At 38.9% G+C, this 16,607-nt stretch overlaps 1 protein-coding gene across 3 annotated transcripts in view; it reads left to right on the forward strand.

Annotated features, from left to right (window-relative positions):
• The window catches only part of fndc3ba (fibronectin type III domain containing 3Ba), a 230,683-nt gene that overhangs the window by 58,140 nt on the left and 155,936 nt on the right, over nt 1-16,607 (forward strand). Inside the window, exons 2-3 of one of the 3 annotated variants that reach the window (XM_005163404.6) lie at nt 5,797-5,944; nt 9,147-9,222. In XM_005163404.6, the coding sequence (XP_005163461.1) occupies nt 5,825-5,944; nt 9,147-9,222 (196 nt within the window). In that variant the 5' untranslated portion in view covers nt 5,797-5,824. Of the gene's footprint in view, nt 1-5,796; nt 5,945-9,146; nt 9,223-16,607 lie in introns of those variants that run through there. The other 2 variants (XM_073920500.1, NM_001159832.1) reach the window with 2 other exon arrangements.

Raw genomic sequence — 16,607 nt, forward strand, 5'->3', positions numbered from 1 at the left:
GAATAAAAAAGACAAGTTTAGGAAAATAAAATGCAGACAATAAAAAATATTAAAAACAGATAAAAACAAATTAAAATGAGTTAAAATAGGTTATAAAAGAATGAAAAAGAAAACGAAAAACATAATAGTGCGATCTGTCGGACGCAGCACAGTGCTCATTCAGTAAAGGCACAGCTAAACAGATGTGTTTTCAGTCTTGATTTGAATGTGCCTAATGTTGGAGCACATCTGATCATTTCTGGAAGCTGATTCCAGCAGCAAGGGGCGTAGTGGCTGAAGGCAGATTCACCCTGCTTAGACTGAACTCTTGGAACTTCTAGTTTATATGATCCTAAAGATCTGAGTGATCTGTTAGGTTTGTATTCAGTGAGCATATCTGTAATGTATTGAGGTCCTTGGCCATTTAGTGATTTATAGACCAGTAATAATACTTTAAAATCTATTCTGAATGTAACTGGCAGCCAGTGTAGAGACCTGAGGACAGGTGTGATGTGCTCTGATTTTCTGCTTCTGGTCAGAATTCTGGCTGCAGCATTCTGGATGAGCTGCAACTGTCTGACTGTCTTTTTGGGAAGACCAGTGAGGAGTCCATTACAGTAATCCACCCTGCTGCTGATAAAAGCATGAACAAGTTTCTCTAAGTCTTCACTAGAAACAAAGCATCTGATTCTTGCTATGTTTTTGAGATGATAGTATGCTGATTTACTGACTGCTTTGACATGACTGTTGAAACTCAGATCTGACTCCAGCGTCACACCAAGATTCTTGACCTTATTTTTTGTCGTTTGACCTTTAGAGCCAAGGTACGCATTCACCTTGAGAACCTCATCTCTGTTCCCAAACGCAATGACTTCAGTTTTCTCTTTGTTTAACTGAAGAAAGTTTTGGCACATCCAATTTTTAATTTCATCAATACATTGGCAGAGGGTGTCAATGGGGCTGTAGTCATTAGGCACTAAGGCTAGGTAGATCTGAGTGTCATCAGCATAGCTGTGGTAGGAGATTTGATTCTTTCTCATTATTTGGCTCAGAGGGAGCATGTAAAGGTTGAACAGGAGAGGTGCCAGAATCGAGCCTTGTGGGACTCCACATGTCATGGGTGTCCACCTCGACCTATGATCACCTATACTGACATAGTAACCTCTCCCTTCAAGGTAAGATCTGAACCATTTGAGGACTGTCCCAGACAGCCCAACCCAGTTTTCCAGCCTATCCAGAAGTATGCTGTGATCGACAGTGTCAAATGCAGCACTGAGATCCAACAATACCAGCACTGTTATTTTACCTGAATCTGTGTTTAGACGTATATCATTGATTATCTTTATAAGAGCGCTCTCTGTACTGTGATGTGCTCTGAAACCAGATTGAAAATTGTCTAAACACCCCCTGAAGTTTAAGAACTTGTTAACCTGGTTAAAAACAACTTTTTCAATGATTTTGCCAATGAAAGGGAGATTTGAGATTGGCCTGTAATTGTTCAATAGGGTGTTATCCAGATTGCTCTTCTTCAAGAGGGGTTTAACAACTGCAGTTTTAAGTGAGTAAAAATCCCAGGGGAAAAATCCCTGATAGAAGTGAAGCATTTACCACTTTTAGGAGATCCATTTCTAAACAGGTAAACACCGTTTTGAAGAATGATGTGGGGAGCGTGTCAAGACTGCAGGTTGATGTTTTTATAATTTGCACCATCTCTTCTAAGATTTTACCGTTAATTGCCATGAAATCAGACATAATGTCTGACTTCTCAAGTTGTGGTTGAGTTTGTTTGATATCGACACAACTTGGCTGATTGGATGAGCTGATTGCCTTTCTGATATTATTGATTTTATCAGTAAAGAAATTAGCAAATTCATTACATTTGCTTACAGAGAGTAGCTCACTGGGAATCCGACTGGGGGGGTTTGTGAGCCTCTCTACTGTTGCAAAGAGTGTGCGAGCATTATTTACATTGTTGTTTATAAGGTTTGAAAAGAAAGTCTGTCTAGCAGTTTTTAGTTCCACATTAAAAGCCTGAAGACGGTCTTTATAGATATTATAATGGACTACTAGTTTCGTCTTTCTCCACATACGCTCAGCTTTCCTGCATTGTCTTTTCTTCATTTGGACTGCTCTTGAGTTTCTCCAAGGGACTCTCTCTTTGCCAGTTCTCTTCCTAACTTTAACAGGAGCGATGTCATTTATTACATTTTCAATTTTAGAATTAAACAAATCAAGGAGAGAATCAACAGAGTCTGCAGATATACTTGGTGCCAGCGATATGGCCTTCATAAACTGCTCACTAGTGTTCTCATTTATGCATCTCTTTCTGACAGAGACAGATCTGTCTTTAATAGCTGGAGTGATCAATATATCAAAGAAAATACAGAAATGATCAGATAGTGCCACATCCTTAACAACAGTCGATGAAATGTGTAAACCCTTAGTTATAAGTAGATCAAGAGTGTGTCCACGATTGTGTGTGGGTCCTTGAACATGCTGAGTCAGATCAAAAGTGTTAAAAACAGTCATCAGTTCTTTTACAGCATTGATTTCTGGATTATCAATGTGAATATTAAAATCCCCAGCAATACTAAAATAATCATATTCAGATGTTACTATTGATAACAGCTCTGTAAAATCCTCAATAAAAGCTGGAGAATATTTTGGAGGTCTGTAGATAATGATTAGTAAGATGCGTGGAGACCCTTTTAGTGCTATACTCAGATATTCAAAAGACAGATAGTCACCAAATGACACTTGTTTACATTCATACACATCTTTAAACAGGGCAGCGATGCCTCCACCTCTCCTATTAACTCTGCAAACACTCAAAAAGTCAAAGTTTAAAGGAGCTGCTTCATTCAGAACTGCTGCGCTACAACTGTCATCTAGCCAAGTTTCATTTAAAAGCATAAAATCAAGGCAATTTGTGTTGATAAAATCATTGACTAAAAGTGACTTATTGTTGAGTGATCTGATGTTTAGAAGTGCTAACTTAACAGTTTTAGTCGTTTTCACTACAGAAGTCTCAGATATACATTTAATAGACACCAGATTTGAATGATTTGCTATACGGTCTGAAAGAGTCTTTGGTTTTCTGTCACGTAATAAGACACATATCTGCGTAGAGAAAGCTACAGACACACTGGGTTCCTGCTTGTTCTGTAAACATCTGATAAAGACACTGTTACCTAAGCAGGCCCCCGAGACACATCAATGGCAGTTTTTAAGTTCACCAGCTAAAGATGAGGTGTTTTTTGGGACCTGGCGCTGTCGCAAAGACCTGAGGCCTTTCCTAGGTGTAGGGCGAGGTGGGCTTAGAGATGGGCGTGTGGCTTGCTGACTTTTGGTTGCTAACTGGGGGCTAGCAGCAATGGAGTGTGAGAGTTTAGTTCCAGCACACACCAGTTCCTCCATCTTTTTTGAAAAATCCAAGAGAGGCGAGCAAGATGACAATGAGAACGTGTCCGGTGACAGAGGCTGTGGGTCTGGGGTTTCTGGCTGCTGAGATATGTTTACCTGGCTGTTTTCCTGGGGATCATCAATGAGTGCTGAGACTTGATGCTGTTCTGATGCATCACAGTCTGCCTGTGTTGAGCTCAGTGTGCAGGGTGCAGACAGCAGTTTGTCCGTTATCGGCGGTTGTTGTGGCTGCGTGGTGTTATCTCTGTCAGCTAATTAGCGTAGCTGCTGCTCATAATGTGTATAAACGAGATGCAAAAACCTGCATGGAGCACATTTATGTATCATATCGCTAAGTGATGCCCTGAGTGTATGCTTTACTAAAAAGATAGGTTTTTAATCTAGTTTTGAATTTGGAGAGTGTGTCTAAGCCTCGGGCATTATCATTACCTTTGTGGACATAAAAAGTCCCATGGCACTTCTCGTAAAGAGCAAGGGTGTAACCCCGGTGTCCTGGCCAAATTCTCTCAATCGCCCCTTACGATCATGGCCTCCCAATCATCCCTATCCACCGAATTGGCTCTATTACTGTGTCTTCACTTCACCAATAGCTGGTGTGGTGAGCGCACTGGCATCGTTGTCCTGTGGCTGCTGTCACATCATCCAAGTGGATGCTGCGCACTGGTGGTGCTTCATGATTGTGAAACGCTTTAGGTGTATGGCCATACACTATAAATGCGCTATATAAATACAGATTACATTACAGCCTGTTTTTCTGTCTATTAAACAACATAGAAGTTCAGCTTTTTTTTGTCAGTGAATGTCAGGAAAAAGTCATGGAATTTGATGTTTGGCTTAAAATGTGATCCCTGGATCTTTTCACTGCAATTAGAGACGCGTGTCTCTTAGACAACATCATCAGGGAAGGCTGGAATCGTGACAGGGCCTAAAGGAGGTCACCATCTGTTTAATGTGTTTACTCTTGTTTTGCCATGTCAATCTCACCTGATGCACTTCATAAACACAGAACATGGGGAGTGGGCAAAAGGTTGCGATTGATGGATGGAAAGTCAAACAGAGTAGCAAGAAGAATGGAGGCACAGTGGAAAAGGGATAGAAGTTTGCGCTGTCCTGATGTCTACAAACATTTATAATGTCATCAGCTGGCTTTCACCTCTCATTTGAATTGAAGCATGTGCTGCCAAATAACTAGGTTTCTGTCAAAGCTTTTGTGGGCCACACAAAACTAGCCATTTAACAGTAATGAAAAGAACAGATTGGAGAGAAAAATGGCATATGATGTGCTCTTTATATTAATAAAGTAAATTTTATTGCCTCTTGCAAAGGCACACTTTATTCTTGTACTGTTTATGTTGTACATTATGCTGCCTTTTTGGTCAGAAATACAGTAAAATAATGGATTAAATGTACTATTGTGAAATATTACTCAATGTAAAATGACTGTTTTATCTGTTTTATCTTTCTGTAAATAAAAAATATTCTCTTTCTGATATGTTAATGAAAGTAACCCCACCACCCATTACATCCCCTCCCCAGGATTCATTATGTGTTTGCTTTCATCCAAACATTGAAAACCCCTTAATAATAATGTAACTAATGCATTTATATTTTAGAAAATATATCATTTTGTTGTGATCCATAGTGTGTTCATGTGAAGGAAAAGTCTGAAAAAATGATAATGTACTGTTTTCCTTAGTATACCTTGTGGTGAATCACTTGTGAGGATCTTTTTATTTTTATTTATTTTTTACATTTTCTCTGAGGACATACTGTGGCTTCTTGACCAGCTTTGAGGCAGTTGCATTCTGACCCTGCGGCTCTGCTACATTTTACGCTTCCCTTACAATGGTGGTACTGTTTATGTGTGTGTTTATGTTACAAATGGGTGGCCTTGAATCCAAAAAGAAGAAATTTATCCATTTCACCCTTTATCAATGACTCGGTCTCCTTTTTATTCCCCAAAACCTTTACTCTCTATCCTCCATTTGGTCATGCAACACTAAAGCAGCAAAACATTACCAGTTTGCTGTTTTTAAATATTAAAATCAAGTTCATCTTTAGTGCCGAAATCATGCTCTGCATGTTTCAAAACAGAAGCTCCGGGGGGTTAGGAGTCCACTTTTTGTATTGGTTACACACTCTTCTCATCTAAGAGATGTTCCCCTCAGGCTGTCCAGCTCACAATGAAACTGCTGTGCTCTACGGTTGGCTTCAGTTGCCTGCTGAGTCACTGTCTTCCACCCATTTTAGCTCAGTCACTCAAACGTCACAAAGTGACCAAAGATTGTGAAATCAGCTCAAATGAACAAACACGTCAACCTTCCTCATAGAACAAAAGCTGTGCTTAAGTTAATTCTTATCCTTTAGTTGACCATCTTGCTTGTGTTCTTACAGAAAGGCAGTCCAGGAAAGTTCTCCATGAATGTACGTCACAATGATGATGACAGACCAGATTCCGCTGGACCTGCCGCCACCGCTTTTGAACGGGGAGGTGGCCATGATGCCGCACATGATTAATGTTAATGGGGATGGATCGCAACAGGTGAGCCACACACACACACACACACACACACACACACTAGGCAGTGTATGAATTGATAATGTTTAACTTGACTGCAGTGGAAATAGCTTTGCATAAACACATCTGCCAGATGCTTACATACATATGTGCATTTAAACTATAATTCTCAGACTAGTGGTCTTGTCACGGATACTGTGTTTTGGTACCAGTCAATACTGAAATTTTAAAAATGTTCATTTCCTGCTAACATTTAAACATTGTTAAGAGAGTCAGCCATTTTTGTTGTGCATGTGAGCACACTGGCAAATCTGTGATGTTTATGAAAACACTCAACAGCGCATAATTGTTAGCGGGAAATGGTTTTTTTTTTTTAAATTTTAGTACCAATTCAATCTCGTGATAACACTACAGACCAGGGATTTGTTTGATTCCATGGTCCTTGAAATATGATAATCTCCCAATAAGAGAAACATAGAATCACATAACTTGCTGTATTAAGTGCATTTTTGTATTGTCATTGCACTCTACCCAAAGTAATGTATCAAAAAGAACAATGTAAATTAATTTGTTGCTTTTTTTTGGAAAAATTAAAACATTTTCACATACAATGGTCCCTTGTTATTTGCCGGAGTTACATAATAGTCGAAATCCGCAAAGTAGTAGATGTTTTAAGGCTGTAAAACCCCTCACTACACACTTTAGAGAGTTTTCTCAGACAGACATTAATATTTTCACACTTTTTTTCTCTTGTTTAAATGCTTTCAAAGTTCAAACCTTCGTAGAAAAAAAAGTGTAGTATTGTAGAATGTAACCAAAGAACAACCCGTTGTCAGGTGCAAGCATTTGTGTGGATAATATTGGCATCCAGAATAATGTTCTTTTTCCTGCAGTCACTGATCCACAAATCTAAAGCAGACTCCATCTTTAAGAAGGACGAGCACCTGATGTGTTGCGCACATGACAGTTGAAGTAACATACATTGTTCTGTATATACAGGAGACACAGTGGAGATTGATTCACAATGGTCCTACAGCCAATAAGGATGCAAAACACAATGCGCTGAGAAAAAAAACAAGAACATCAAATTGTACAAAGAAATTCAGCAAAACTGCAATGACACGGACCACGCTATAGTGTTATATTATGACATTTTTAAGTATATCCTCCTATGACCTGTATATTCAAGCTAAAATGGCAACACTAATGAGAAACATAAAAAATCTAATACAATTTCAAATGATTTTTCTTTGTTTTTCTGTTTTATTGTTTTTATAATAAATGTATGTTTATTTTTTTGTTAAGACACTCATAAAACTATTGACCTTATTCTGAAATGTGGAAGTGCGCTTGTTTTCGCGCTTGTTTTTAGAATTTCCAATTTAGTTGCCTATGTGAGGAGTGACTAGGAATAATAAATGGCAGAGAACGGTCCAAGTACTTGCTCTAAAACAAGTGTGTGCATGACTATACATAAAAAGTAGAATAATATAATAAGAAAATATCAGTTTGCAACTTCAAGCAGCAGAACAAGCTGTTTTTAATGTCTAAAAATGAACGGAAGTAAATGAGACTGGAAGTCTCAAGCCAAAAAGATTCAAATGGCTGCGCCCACTCGCAATAAGGTCAATAAGGATGCATGTTTTTTTTTTTTTTTTTACTGATAAATAATTGAGGATATCAAATTAATATTAGTGTAAGTTTTCTGTCTTGTAATAAAGAACAAAATTATTAACAAAATATGTGTATTTCCTTAAAATAAGACACTATTGGCTTTACAGTGTCAACACTAAACCCAAATATTTAATTTAGCAGATGATTTAATCTGACACTGTTGATTCAACTAATGGTGTGACTTTTGACCAGGACTGTCTGACCAATAGCACACATCCATCAATATTTGGGAAGCTTGTTTGAACACAGTATTAAATGTTCAATTCCAGTCGGTATCAATGACACACCCTTCTCTTTTTAAAGAGAAGCCAAAATTAAAGTTGATTGGAAGTTCAAGCAGTTTCCTGTGTCTTCAAACTGTGAGAAGTTCACAAGTTGTTAAGCAGTTGAAATTGAGAAGTTGTGGCCGCAGGGTCAGCTGTAACCCTAAATTCAACTCCGTTTTCACTGATTCCTGATGGAAAAGCAAAAGCAGAAACGTCCCTTCTGAACGAGGTCAGCATTCTGGTCAATGAGGAGCATTGTAGTCGTCTTGCATTAGACATTCAAGCAAGCATAGTGAGCCCTCAGGCATGCGTCACATTTCCCCTCACACATCTCTCTGTAGATCTGCACTATCAGAGCGGATCAGTCTGTTCTGATCTCTTCTCCAGGTGCTGCAGATACAGCGCCCCGGCCGTGTTTCCTGCAGCCAGAGCGGAAAGAGAATCAGACCCTTGAGAGATAAAGAAAAGGGCGTCTGCTGCAGATAGTGAAGGTTAAGTGCTTTGGATTCAGCCACGTCTATGATTCGAAGAAAAGCAGACAGGCGCAGCCTTTGCTGGTCACGGCGAAGTTGTCATTACCAGCAACCTAGATTAATTATTACATCTGATTGCCCGAAAGATCCGATATCTGCGTGATATGCAAAAGTGCAATGTTTGTGTAAGGTTATGCATTCGCATTCTGCCAACATGTCAGGCAGAGTCCTTCATCTGCATTAGGTGTGTGCTGGGAAAGGGAGGGGGGTTTGAGCACAAGGTTTTCCTCTGGAAAGCCGGCTTGACTCTTCAGCGCATGCTGCCGTTACCCATAGCAACAACAGCAGCAGCAGACAGTCTGTGTGTGTGGAAGCAGGAAGTAGGTGCCCAGATCTCTAGGGCTGGAGCAGAGAGATGGCAGGTCCGCCTGACACCACACCACCATCAGGGATGTAAGCAAACTCTGGGATTGTACGACATGTCGGGCCAACTTTTTCACATCTACAGGCACGTTTGCACTCTCAACAACCTGTTCGGCGAGAACATGATGGTAAGCAGGCATGAGGAGAAGATGGCATGCTGTCCCGACTGTTTTCACATCTGGTTTCACGACATCTGCTCGCATCATATTTGCTTTCTTGGCAGCTCGTGGTGACTGTAGCTCTCTAAGTGTTCCACGGCTCATTTTGAAGTTACAGACTGATGCCTTTTAAGGATTCACAACTTTTTCTCTTGGTTGTGTGTTTTGCGGACAACTTTTTGAGCTGACAGTTTTCAGTTGCGCGATTGTTTGATTCCGCTTGTTTTCACAGGTGATTCTCGTGCAAGTCAACCCTGGAGAGACCTTCACCATTAGAGCAGAGGATGGATCCCTGCAGTGCATTCAAGGTATGCTGTGTTTGCTTTCATGCAGTTTGAGATGCAACAGGTTGCTACTTCCTGCCAACTCAGGAGGCTGTTGCGAGTTTGAATGCACAGTTTGGATTTCAGGATAGCACAAGGTTTGCAATGGTGTCGTTATTCTCTCTGTATTTGTTTGCATTGTGTTTGTCTTGGTAATTGGAATCATGACTGGTGTGTTACTGCATTTGGAGCTGGTGTAAACCGATGAGATGCCAGGCATAGGGCCATGACTGGCATGCTTCTGAGGATATAAAAGGCAGAGGATACAACGGCAGATTACAAAGCCTCTTTGTCTCGTTATTACCCTCTCCTTTAATATTCAGTGTCTTTGTAGCTAATTAACGATGGACAAGATGGATTGTTTGCACAGCCTGTGGGTGAGTTCTCAGAGCAGCTGCGCAGATAAGGATAGCTCTCTGAGGAGTATGCTAGCTTAGGTTAAGTTGCAGAATGCTGTTGTCTGTTGGCTTTTTTAAATCGACAAATTCAGAGACAAAATCCCTGTGCTTATTAGTGATTGAGTAGCGTTTGGGATTTAATGAAGCAATTTGCTAGAAGTGACTGCTCATGCGATGTATTCTAGATATCTGGAGGTGAAAATGAGAATCCAGAGGCCTCTCGGACAAAATTTGAGTTGAACAAACTTGTTTCTGAGTAAGTTTTGTCTTATCAATACCAATCAAATCCAAACTGGTTAAAATCAAGTTAAGTCGTTTCACAATGCTTGATGTAAACTTCCTCTGTTACCTGGCAGCTTATCCCATAGTTTGTGTTTAACTCTGGACTTCATACCCCTGAAATTGTAAATTGAGTGAATTAAAGTGTTTATTGTGTAGTGCGGGAACAATAATGATCTATTTACTTTATCCAGCAGACACACAATGTCATAACATGTTAATATAAGGTTAGATTTAGGTCGCCAGCATCTAAGGACAATGTTATTTTGGCATCCAATTGCAATGTGATCACATGTGATCTTCAGGTTGTGGAGGGACACGTTAAAGGATACTGTTGTTTGGCTGTGACAGAAATTGAACAATGTTGGGTTAGTGGCCAATGTGTTAATCCAGGAATCAAACAAGTAGCACTGATCTTCTGCATTATGTCTTTGTACAGCATTTCAGCACCTTTAGGTTCTCACATGTGATTCCTCAATAAGGATTTCTTGTGGCAACAATGCATTACCTTTTATTTATTGTAGTTTTACCCAAAGTGAGTCATGCCAAGTTGCAGAATTTGTCAATCCAGTTCCTTCCAAAAGAAAAGCATCAATACTATAATTAATTACTGTATTTGACTTTAACCTCTTGCTGTGAAAGGTTGAAAACAAAAAGGAAGTACTTAGGTCAGTTCTTTCAACTTGTGCCATTGTGTTGAACAGAAGCACATCCGATGCTTAGTGAAAAGACTCAGCTTATGGCATTGCAGTGTTTAATCAGAAAAAGCGATCCTGCGCAACAGCGAGGACAAGGTGTGGCACACGGAGGAGAGGGGCATTTCAAACGCACGTGTTTACAGAAAAGGTCACTGGGTTTAATTAGAAGTGTCGACTGAAGCAGAGGCTCTGAAGTAGCTGCTTTTTACAGAGAGGCTTCTTTGTCATTATGCAAACCTCAGAGCTGAAGCCTAGATTTAGGATTTTATATAAAGTAACCGCTGTTTAGCCCATGGACCGCTGGCAATACAGAACGCACAGAGCAAACGTTTTGAAAAAGCTTGGGCCAGAATCGCAGTTGGAGTCGAAAGGTTTCATTTAAAGTGATAGTTCACCCAAATATGATCATTTCGGTCATCATTTACTCACCATCATGCTGTTCCAAACCTGCTTGCAGAGCACAAAACAAAGAGTTTTGAGAAATGTTTCAACCGTTTTCTCCAAGTCAGCGTGGTCCAAAACAACAACAGCGCTGAACCCATTGACTTTTCATTGTAAAAGCTGTATTTTCCACTAACAACTTGAGGGTAAATTATTAATGACGTGGTCTTTAAAGAAACAAAATCAGCTCATTTTACAAGGCCCTTGTAAATATTTTTGAAAACATTCAGCTGATCTCCGGGTCGTGTGGGAGCAGGGTTAGGCCATTAGTATTTTGCTCATAATTTTCGACAGTTTCGATAATTTTCCCATTTTAAACTATTCTGCGTAAAGTCGTTGTCCCTGCTGCAGCCATGGTATGACAGCAAAGTTTCTTGATTATTAGGCTGAAATGAGTGTGTACTTAGGCGTTTACACTCATACGTTTTAGTTTTAAAATGCATACGTTTTTCTATGGTTACACCTTACATTCACACTACCCCATAGTTTTCAACCCCCAAAAACAAAGCAATTTTGAAACACTGAAGAAGCCGTTTTCATTTTAAAATGCTGCTGCTTCGTGTCAGTGTGGATGTGGGAAAACAGGGACATCTGAAAACTGAGGCGTGCTTGCCTACATTTGTGCTAAGTTCAGCCTTGCATCCTTTGTAAGTTCAGTCTTCAAGTTTTTAGGGAACTCTCAAGTATGTGACTGCCTCCTTTCATTTTCATTGAAAAATATGAAACATTAGGCTCACTGTGTGGTTTTAGCAGTATTCAGGCTATTCACACTTTATTATCAGAGGAAGTGCATGGTGAAATACAAAAGAGCCATCTCTTTTACTGAATATAATAAACACTAAACTATAATTTTACTAATAATTAATAATTTAAAAAGTATGAAGTACAATAGGTTTACAGAAAATAGGAAATAAAGGCAGGCAATCGGTCAAACATGCAGAATCAGTGTACGTATTACCATAAATTAATAGGTAAATAAACTTATCTTTGCGCTCAGCCAAAACACAATACCTGAGAACATGTAGGCTAATAGATTCAAAAGACCGACTTGTTAGATATAGATCTACACAAGATGAATAATAGATCGCATTTAACAACTACAGCGAGATGAGATCCAGCAGCAGATTCGGGATGTACTGGCTGACATTCTGTTTCTCTCAGCCATGCAGGTGTGCTTAGAGCTTCCACTGACTGCCTCGAGCTCAAAAGGAAGAATAAGCTGAAGCATCTTTCAGCGCATGCCAAAGTGAATGTATGGTCATGTGATGTGCATTTTCAGCAGTGTAGTTTGGATGAAGAGATTTTCAGAAATGCTAGATGAAATGTAAATGTGGACATGGATTGTTGTCATTTAAAACTCAATTTTAAAGCTAAAACGTATTAATGTACAGTAAATGGGGACTTTTCATTTTCAATAGGACAGGGGTGTTCAAACTTAGTCTTGGACTGCTGGTATCCTGCTGAGTTTAGCTCCAACTTGCTTCGGCCCACTTGCCAGAAAGTTTCTAGTATATCTAGTAAGAGCTTGATTAGCGGGTTCAGGAGTGCTTGATTGGAATTGGAACTAAACTGTCCAGGACTTGCCCTCCAGAACGGAGTTTGGACACCCCTGCCTAAGTACATGTCATGAAGAAACTACATGAAAATTAACAATAATGTTTTTGTGCGGATGCTAATGGTCTAATCCGATTAAATGATCTTAGTTAATTTAATCTAAAAGTGCTCCTGCCAGAGCCAGAGATTTCTGAATAGATAAAAAAAAAATAAACTGTTTTATTTTTGAGGACTTTTGAGCGCACTTCCAAAAAAAAAAGTTGTTTTTTTTTCTCAAGGTTTCTTTTAAAAATGCAAGTTTGTGTCTAAGTCACTTGCTTTTTGACTCTGAAATTATTGAAGTAGTATAATGGGTTAGTGGAAAGAGGAGGCTGTGGATAAGAATTGTATAATTTTGGATTCTCTGCTCTTATTGGTCACTTTTTGTCCTCCCTCATCATCATCTTTCACTACAAAAACAGCACTTTTCCTGTCTTCCCACATGGAGATCCCACTCACCTCTATTTTTGTCATGCTTAGATGAATGTTATGCTATTATTTTTAGCATCCTAAGCCTCAGCTTTTTAACCCAACTCCAGTGTTAACCCTTTCCACGCCTGGTGCTTTTGTCGGCATTGTAAGCACTAGTGTCTTTTAAGCTTTTTGTGGTCGTGGCAGGTCATTACGGCATTCAGAGTCCTATGTTTACTGAAGCTCCAGCCCGCTCCTATCGCTGCTAATTAGAGTGGAAGAGGTTGAACTGTAATCTTTGTCTTGCTTAAACATGGTGACCTTTTTTTTTTTTCAGAGAAACGCTTAAGAACTCTGGCCTGTGGTCCGTTCAGTATGGCCATTCGTGCTGCTTTCCCACACTTTTTTTTTTGCAAAGTGGAGGGCTGTCATGCTGTTTGAGTTCAGTCTGTTCTGGGATGGTAGTTGTCTGTTTTGTGTTTCGGTGTTTGCTCCCCTGTTCTTTTTTGTTTTGTTTCAAGGTCAGGCTAGTGTGTGAATGTGTTATCTCTTGCATTTCTTCACTGAGGAAGTGTACAACTTTGTTTTGACTAGCCTAGGGAGAAATGCGGTGCTTATGAAAGGCTAATGGGCTTTATAGGCAGGTAAGAGTTTAAGTGAGAGTTTTGGGGTTAACTGGGACCCTGGTTCCATTTTAAGAGGTGATTTAGCGGTTTGTGACCACTTCCTGTTTCCACTTTCATCTCTAATGTATTTAGACAGATATTAATCATTTCCCTTTGTTTTCCTTCTCTCTTCAGTGCCTGCTGATATAGTGCTCGCCGTTTTGGATATTTAAGAATAGCTTTGTTTTCTGTAAAGTCATTCTTTTGCAATGTTGAAATAAATGAGGGTGGCGTTTTTTTATTTAGAATTTTTAGGGTTCAAAGTAGGTGTTGCATACCAGGATGCATGTTAAAACAATACCTAAGCATAATTGGCTATTGGTTAACATTTTCAAATAGGCAGTGTGGCCTTAATCTTTAAAGGAAAGCTGTTTCATAGGTAGATTACATTTTTGATGGAGATTGAAAGACATGCTTTTCTTTATCAAGAACTAGCCTTTATTAATTAATTTACTAATGAAAAGGCTATTTTTACAGTGAACAGACTTGTTTAAAGGGTAAGTTCACTTCAAAATGACCTTTTGATGTTACTCCAAACCCTGAGACCTTCTTTCTTCTTCAAAATACAAATGAAGACTTTTTAGAATAAATTAAAGCTCCCTGGTCTTTCATAAATAAGGTTCCCAACTCATTCAAAGTGCAGAAAAAAGTCCTCAAATCAAAGTATTATTAAGCTAAAAGAATACTTTTGTGCATTAAAAAAAAAAAACCAAATTACTTTATTCAGCAGTTTTTTTTTTTTTTTTTTGTAATCAGTATCAGTAAAGGGCACACCTCAGAAGAGCAATGTGCTCTATGCATGTTGCACTCGGGCACAATTGAGGCATACGTCTGTCATCTGGGACATAATTGAGTACACCCTATACTGACAGTGAGGAGAAGAAACTATTGTTAGTTTTGTTTTTTGTGCACACAATAATATTTTAATAGCTTGATAATAATTCTTTTAAAACACTGAATGCATTTGGTCTTTTTTTAAAGATATTTTTTGGTTTTTTTTACCAACAAGTCTGGGACTTTGTTGTCTATGGAGGATGAGAGAGCCATCAGATGTCATCTAAAACATCTTTAATTGTGTTATGAAGATAAATGAAGGTCTCAGGGGTTTGGAATGACATAAGGGTAAGTATTAATAACATTTAAATTTTTGAGCAAACTAACACTTTAATATTTCTAATGTCCTCAAACTGACATTGGAAAGTAGACTTAAGCTCTAACTGCAGAGATGTTTTTAAAATCCTGTTTTTTTTTTTTGTTTTTTTTTTCCCCCAATCAAAATCTGATTGTACTGTTGATAGCCACTGGGTTAAAAATCTTAATTAAACTTTTAACCCCCACCGTTTTTTTTTTCTTTTTTCTTCTTCTTTTTTTCATCAAATTTGGGTTAAAATAATCCAGCATTTTAGAGCATAGCCTTCAGTGATGCACGAGTTCTCCAGGCAAGTCAGCTTGTTTACTTGTCATTTTTGGGTCATTGACACAAGAACTGTTAGCTGCTTCCTTGGAATATTGATATGTTCTAGCCAATTAAGCCCCAAAACATGTGCTATGTTACAAAACAACAAGGTGTCTAATAGATGAATAAACATCACCGTATTTCGATAGATCATGCACAGGGCCAGAGCAAGCTGGTGAGGGAGGTGTATCGCGGACATAACTGAGTACGTGGGTGGTGAGGGAGGTGTCGCGGAAGTCGCCCTCTCTATTCTTTCGCCCTAGGCGGCTTCCTAGGTTGCCTCTATGGACGTGCCAGCCCTGATCATGCACCCATTGGCTAAATTTTCCATCGGTCAAACTAGGAAGTAAGCTACTGGCCAAAAGTAGCTCACAGATATGCATATGCAGAAAGTCAAAACACTCAAGTGCTTTGTTTAAATTGTAGTAACTATAACTTTGACTTTTTATTCAGATTGTGGTCTCATTTTATTTGTAACACTAGTAAAAAGCAAGTTAATGTCATACAGTAGCTTACAAAAACAACATTTTCGTGTGTAAGTAACATAGTAAACAATGTAAACAACAGGTCTCCAGATAAAATGGTGACATAAATGGATAACCATCCAAAATTCAGCATTATCGTCTGTGATGTCATTCTGAGCTCTCTTACCTTTCAAAATAAACCCTGATGTACATTCTTTAAAAGCTTCCCATTAAAAAAAATAACTAACTACAATTGCAGCTTGAGGGTTGTAGCTTTAGACTGATGTATAGTTTGTGAATATCACTTGTTCTTTTTGATGTAATGTATTGAAAACTGAAATGTGCAAAAAGAGCACCCAAATTCGTCCACGTCCTGACACTGGCTAATACAGAGTTCAGACTGCATGATTTTCAAAGTAGTCGCGTCACAGATGTTTTCAGACTGCATAACTATCTGGTGTAGTGTTCCGTCAGTGCTGTGTTTACACTGTAGGATGGATGGAGGTTTCACACTGCATGACTTTAAAATGGAAAGAATCGTCGACAACTTTGTCCAAACTACGTCTCGCAACCAAACACATGTAGGAAGTGACATGGAAACAATGCAATGTCACATAGTATATCTTTCGTTATTACTACGTAATGCACATAATGGAAAAGGCTTTAGTGGGAATTAGCAATAAGTCTTCTGAAGGGAATTAGCAATTTCTCCTCAACTTTTTTCACTTTTCATCCAGTTGTGATATTGCTCAGATGACATGTCTAACAGATATGATGCTCCTGCCAAATTTCCACTAGTTTTTTTCTTTTTTTCTTGAGTTTAAATTAACTAAAATGAGCGCTTTTAACTTCTCCCCCAGCTTCTGCTGGCCTGCAGGTACAGACACTAGTGGATGCTGCTCTCTCATTGGCTGTAGGTAATCGGCAATGTTATTTTCAGTCAGAACACATTTCACACGGTATGA

The sequence above is a fragment of the Danio rerio genome, chromosome 2 (genome assembly GCF_049306965.1).
Source record: "Danio rerio strain Tuebingen ecotype United States chromosome 2, GRCz12tu, whole genome shotgun sequence".
Taxonomy (NCBI): Eukaryota; Metazoa; Chordata; class Actinopteri; order Cypriniformes; family Danionidae; genus Danio; species Danio rerio.